Consider the following 6,327-nt stretch of genomic DNA (forward strand, 5'->3'; position numbering starts at 1 on the left):
GCCCTTCCGCCCGCCCGGGGCGAAGCACAGGACGGCGGTGGCGACGGAGGAGCCGGTGCGGCGGCCGGGGCCGCCAGGGCAGACGCTGCCGGGTGCGAGGGGGCCCCACGGACCGGGCCGGGCCAGACCGGACCGCGCTGTGCCGGCGGCGGTGCCGGCGTTCTCCGCGCCCCGAGGGCGGCTGCGGGCTCGGCGCTGACGAAGGGCTCACTCCGAATCCAAGCGAGGGCAACTCGATTACAGGCTACCTGGAGGAGCCGGCCGAGCCGAGGCGGGCCACTTTCCCCGGTCACGTTTTTGGGGTGGCCCGCCCGAGCTGCATCATCAGTGCCTACAGGCAGCTCCTGCGGCGGCGGCGCCGGCTCCCCGGCTGTGCTGCGTGCAGCGAATAAAGCCGGCCCGCGTAGGAAGAGATTAGCTCGGGGTTTACCCTTCACCCGCGTAGAGATCAGCCGAGGACAGAGCCCACCCGCCTCCCTAAAAATGGGATTCCCGGAATGCCCTAATAAAAAGCCGGGCCACGATCAACGCGGGGAAATTAGGGGGGACACGGCCGGCCCCCGCGGGGTCTGACTTAGGGAGCGAAAATATGGAGGGAGAGAAAAGAAAAAGTGCCATTTGTTCCGCCGGCTGCGGCGGCCACCCCGCGGCTGGTGCTGGCGTAGGGAAGGGGGAGCGCCGGGCCGCGCCCCCTCACCTGCCCCCGCCGCCCCCGCCCGCCGCGCCGCGGCTGCCGCTTGTTTGCACTCGGCTTATCCGGAGCGGAAATTCCTTTCCGTTTTTGTGAATGACAAACTCATTAACGATTCATCAACACAACCTGTTCCAGCCGGCCCGTCGCCGCGGCAACAACCCCTTCCGCGCGCCCCCATTGGCTGCGCCGGAGAATGTATCCATTGAGCGGGGCCGCGGTTGTGCCCATTGAGAGCCCAGCGCTGCGCGGGGCCGCGGCCGAGGCCTTGCGGGCGGCAGCCGGCGAGGCGAGGGGAGGGGAGGGGAGGGGAGCAGAGCAAGGGAAGGGGCACCGGCACCGCCGCGGTGTTTCCGTGCTGGACCGGGGAGCCCCGCTCGGCGGCACGTTAATTGGATTTCATTCACTCGTGGCGGAGGAAAAGCCCAAGGGCTCGGGCTGCAGGGGCGATTAGGCAGGTTCATTCAGGGCTTCATTGACAGAAAAAAGAGGAGACAGGGCAGGCTGGCTGCGGGCACGCAAGCACACACCCGCACACACACACACACACACACACACACACACACACACACACACTCACACACACACACGCCGGGGCCAGCGCTGCTTCTCTCTCCCCGTAGCTCCACCGCCGCCCGGCGCGGGGGAGGCGGCGCGGGGGGGCTGCGTGATTCATTTTCCTGGGGCGGAGAGAGATAAGTTGTGCAGAGTTGGTGGGGTGCAGCCTGCCCGCCGAGCCAGCCGCATGCCTCTGTGAGAAAGAGGGGCGCTTCCAGAGCACGGTCCGCTCCCCCCGTCCTTCCTCATGCTAGATACGTTCAGACCCGTCCCTTTCGCGTCGGAAATGGCGATTAGTAAATCGGTGGCGTGGCTGAACGAGCAGCTGGAGATGGGCAATGACCGGCTACTGCTGATGGACTGTCGGCCGCAGGAGTTGTACGAGTCGTCCCACATCGAGTCGGCCATCAACGTGGCCATTCCTGGCATCATGCTGCGGCGGCTGCAGAAGGGCAACCTTCCCCTGCGGTCCCTCGTCGCCAGCAGCGAGGAGGACCGGGAGCGCTTCGCCCGCCGATGTGGCACCGACACAGTAGTGCTGTACGATGAGCACAGCCGCGACTGGAACGAGAACACGGGCGGCGAGTCTGTGCTGGGGCTGCTCCTCAAGCGCCTCAAAGATGAAGGCTGCAAGGCATTTTATCTGGAAGGTGAGAAAGGCCGCGCGGGGTTGGAGGAGAGATCTCTGCCTAGGGCCCGAGGCTGTGGGGGACAGGGACCGAGCCTCGAGGCTCTCTATCCGGGGAAGAGAGTGGGGGATGAGTCTGCAGCGTCCTCCGCCAGTGCACTGACGCGCCAGGAGGGCACTGATCTGTATAGGGGGCTTTTCCTCCCGCTTCGTCCCCCCCGCCTCCCCCCGCCATCCCTGTACTCGCTTCGATTTAGGGAGACCTCGAGATCTGGAATCACTGTGGCAGCGTGGGGAAGACAGGACTAACAGGGATCCCAGCATGAGCCCGGCAGAAGGAATTGCCGAGACATCTCTTCGGAGGTCCCCGCAGGGCGAAGCGGCACAGAGCTTTAATCTTGAATGTGCTGAGCCTTCCGCCGCAGCGGGCGATTTTCTTAGCCTTTCCTTTTAAGTTATAATGTCTGCGTGAGTGTGTGACATTTTTTTTCTTCTTTTTCCCGGAGCTCGAGAGGGTGCGAAACAGACGTCCCTTTGCAGACAGGGCTGTACCAGGGAAGTAAGTTGACTTGCCGTCTTATATCAGGCTGCATTTTTTTTTTCCTCTTTGCTTTTTATTCCAGGTGGTTTTAGCAAGTTCCAGGCCGAGTTCGCCTTGCACTGCGAAACTAACCTAGACAGTTCGTGTAGCAGCAGCTCTCCTCCTTTGCCAGTCCTGGGCTTGGGAGGCCTCCGAATCAGCTCCGATTCATCATCAGACGTTGAATCTGACATTGACAGAGACCCCAACAGTGCCACCGACTCCGATGGCAGCCCTCTCTCCAACAACCAGCCTTCCTTCCCGGTGGAAATTTTACCCTACCTCTACTTAGGCTGTGCCAAGGACTCCACTAATTTGGACGTTTTAGAAGAGTTCGGCATTAAGTACATCTTGAATGTTACCCCTAACCTGCCCAATCTCTTTGAAAATGCCGGTGAATTCAAGTACAAACAGATTCCGATCTCTGACCACTGGAGCCAAAATCTGTCTCAGTTCTTCCCTGAAGCCATCTCCTTTATAGGTGAGACTTCGTTATTTGCTAACAGTTGTATGTCAGGAGGCAGAATTTGGGAGATTTCGGGCGAGAAGCGGTAGCAGCGTTTATGGCAGTCTCTGGAGGATGCCCTCTTTTCTGTTTTTAAAGCTGGCTTAAGTTGAGGGGCGGTTGGGGACTGTTTGGGGTTATTGAGGAGCCCCGGTGAACTGTAAGCGACTTTTGCAGGTTGCAAAAGCATACCTGATTTGTCTGGCTGTGGAATTCCTCCCTGAGCCGTTTGTGGCGGAGCTGGAGACTGAGCACTCGAAGGATGGGGGATCTTCTTAAATCAGTTCCTGGCTGGATGGGGGTGGGGGAAAAATGAACCTGGTTGATGGCTATTTGCCCTTTTTTTGTTATTTTTATTGATTGGTTTTGTCGGGTTTTTGTTGTTTTTTTTTTTTTTTTTTTTTTTTTGTTTGGTTTTTTTTTTTTTTTTTTTTCTTCTTGAGGTTACTGAAGAGCAGTATAACAAAAAGAAACGATCTGGAAAGCTAACTTTAGCTTTTAAATGCAAATTATTCATAAGCGGTACCTCTGACAAGTGTATAGTCAGAGCTTTAATTAAATCTCGTGGTAATAATAATATACCCTTCGGGCCCGGTGCCTCGGTCAGCCGGCCCCTAAACATCACCCATCAGCTCTGGAAACCCGTCCCCTTGAGCCTAAAGAGTTCTGGTTGAAATGTACACTCTCCTTAGTTTCAGGGAGGACTAAAACCATCCATCGGGGTGCGGTGAGGTGGGCATCGCATCTGTGGGGAAGCTGTGCTGTGATCCGGTTGAATGATACCGGTAATAGTGGAGAATGTAGGTAATCTGAGCCCAGCAGGAAGAAATGTGGGCTGGAAGCCACAAAGAAACTAATCTCCAGGCATTGTAATGCATTTCCTATTACAAAGGAACCCATTTTCAACCAATGTTGACATCCTGTTCCTCCTAATGGGTTGTCCCCTGTGACTTCCCTCATTCTTTTAAAATGCCTGAATACCTCCATTGTTAGCTGCACAACAGTTGGAGAATAATTTAATAGACCTTTGCAGTCTGCTAGTCTGTATAAAAGCCATTCAGTGACATATTGCAGGATTTCCATGTTGGGGCAAGGGGACTGTAAGAATTTAAAGGCAAATCTCTGGGCAAAAGCGTGTCTTTTAAAACTGACTTTTAAAACAGTGTCATGCAGCATGTCCTGCTCCCTTTATCTCATTCTTAGCTTTCTCAGCTCTTGGACTCGGGTACTAGGGGGAGTGGATTCTCCTCTTGTCCTGGTTTTAAGCCACTAAAGTTAACTCTTGAGTTGAACTGCTGACCACTGGGATCAGATTCATCCTTTCTTCCTACTTGATACTAATCTCATTTGTGTTGAGAGATCAGTTACCAAGCCCCTGTTTTACGTGTCCTTCTCTGCCTCTGTACAGATGAAGCACGGGGGAAGAACTGCGGAGTCCTGGTGCACTGCTTAGCAGGGATCAGCCGCTCGGTCACAGTGACGGTGGCCTACCTCATGCAGAAGCTGAACTTATCCATGAATGATGCCTATGATATTGTCAAGATGAAGAAGTCCAACATTTCACCCAACTTCAACTTCATGGGCCAGCTGCTGGACTTTGAGAGAACTCTGGGACTGAGCAGCCCCTGTGACAACAGAGTGCCGAACCAGCAGCTGTACTTCACCACCCCTTCCAACCAGAACGTCTTCCAGGTGGATTCCCTGCAGTCCACGTGAGCTCCTACCACCTCCCTTCTCCTGTCCGTTTCATGGGATCACTTCTCAATGGTTTCTCTTTGGCAGTGATAAAGGAATGCAGCTTTCTCTTTTTCTGGCCTCTGCTGTCAAAAGCAGCTGCAAGGCGAGGAAAGGTTACACAGTATGGAATCGGCTATTGGAAAGGGAGGGAATGTGGCAAGCTCTCTGGGCAGGACCACAGTGAGCAGGCAGCAGGTGGGCAGTGCGCTCATCCCTGCTTGTGCAGTGGCTTGGGTCTGAGGACTTCCAGGGGGATAGGGTGAGGCTGGACAGGCTGGACACATGTTCTCTAGAGACTGGAACTCTCCTACCCTCTCTGCTCTCAGATCTGTGACGTACATCTTTGTCTTCAGTGAAGACTGGTTATTTTTGTTTGTTTGTTTTAATTTAGAGGAGCCAAAGAAAGAGATTTCAGCTTAGTGTATTTGGAGTACTTGTTTGCTGGGAGTTTGATAGTATTCTACTTGATCAATGTAAATATTTAACATTAAATCAATTTGCAATTTTTTTTTTTAATTCACATATATTTGAAAAATCAATCCAAGGGACACCTGTGTTTTTGTTCTTTCCATAAATCCTGCTTTATTTGTTGTTGTTGTTGGGTTTTTTAATGGCAAAGAATATATTTGCAGCATGCTGGATTTTATTCTTCAATTGAAGTAAGCTTTCCATGAGGGAGAAATGGCAATGGTGAGAAGTTTGCAAATTATGTTTTGTGAGCAAGTAGAGTCTCTTATTTCATATATCTTTTCCTTGTGGTGATTTTTTTTTCTCATGCTTTTGATGTAGGTTCCACATGATACGTATATATATTTTTAAATTAAATTAATTTTTTGCCTTACCTTTTGTAAATAGATCATCTGGGAGGTGGTTTGTCTTTGAATGCGAAAGATTTTTGATCACTTTTTAAAACTTTCAGATGTGCGAAACAGTGCATTACCTCTGTACAAATTCTTCAGGGAGCTTCACCTCAAATGCAATATTTTGCGTCTTTTCCTTTTTTTTTAAACAAAACTGGAAGTATGTGCGAGCATTTGTACCTGCGTGTACGCACAGTGAACCTGCACATGGTTGCCAATAAGGGAGAGTCTAATTCACAGTGTAAAAGTTTTAAGATGGAATTTATTATAAGAATGTAAAACCTTAAATTATTAATAAATAAATAACTATTTTTGGCTATGGAGAACCTGGCTGGTTTATTCCCCTTTTCGCCTCTGTGGGTGTGGTTAATTGCACATACACATATGGTTATGTTTAAAGATAATGATTGCTTTCAATAGCTTTTGTACAGCCCCTAAGACAATAAAGCCTTGATTGCCCCTTTGGTCCACTGGTGCCTAAATGGTGCATGTGCTGGATTCTCATCTTGCTTTTGTGAAGGGAATGCTTTTGAAGGCCTTAACACTAGTTGCAAAATATTCCAGCATCTCTTTACTACCCTGAGGATGCACGTGACTCTGGGTCATGAGAGTTTTTTCTCATTATTATTTTTAAGAATAAGGAGCTGCTGTTTTCTGGGTTTGTTTATGATTTTTGGTCACTCTACTACAGATGCCAGGAGATGGGACTGTGCTCTCCTTAGCTGTCTGGCAGAACTCATTTCACAGAGATCCATCAACAGTCTGCAG

At 51.5% G+C, this 6,327-nt stretch overlaps 1 protein-coding gene across 1 annotated transcript; it reads left to right on the plus strand.

Moving 5' to 3' along the window:
- The first annotated feature begins 1,001 nt into the window (after positions 1–1,001).
- DUSP6 (dual specificity phosphatase 6) lies at positions 1,002–5,880 on the plus strand. Its single transcript, XM_027666949.1, has 3 exons — positions 1,002–1,899; positions 2,501–2,938; positions 4,371–5,880. The coding sequence occupies exons 1-3, from the start codon at positions 1,497–1,499 to the stop codon at positions 4,676–4,678; spliced, it is 1,149 nt and encodes a 382-aa protein (XP_027522750.1). The 5' UTR covers positions 1,002–1,496; the 3' UTR covers positions 4,679–5,880.
- Positions 5,881–6,327: the final 447 nt, after the last annotated feature.

The sequence above is a fragment of the Corapipo altera genome, unplaced genomic scaffold, assembly GCF_003945725.1.
Source record: "Corapipo altera isolate COAL_440 unplaced genomic scaffold, ASM394572v1 1, whole genome shotgun sequence".
Lineage (NCBI taxonomy): Eukaryota > Metazoa > Chordata > Aves > Passeriformes > Pipridae > Corapipo > Corapipo altera.

What these genes read in the sequence shown, in the direction of transcription:
- DUSP6 (XM_027666949.1), top strand. Translation starts at nt 1,497, where the DNA reads ATGCTAGATACGTTCAGACCCGTCCCTTTCGCGTCGGAAATGGCGATT. An exon ending in CAAGGCATTTTATCTGGAAG is followed by an intron (nt 1,900 to 2,500) that starts GTGAGAAAGGCC and finishes TTTTTATTCCAG; the next exon opens with GTGGTTTTAGCAAGTTCCAG. An exon ending in TGAAGCCATCTCCTTTATAG is followed by an intron (nt 2,939 to 4,370) that starts GTGAGACTTCGT and finishes GCCTCTGTACAG; the next exon opens with ATGAAGCACGGGGGAAGAAC.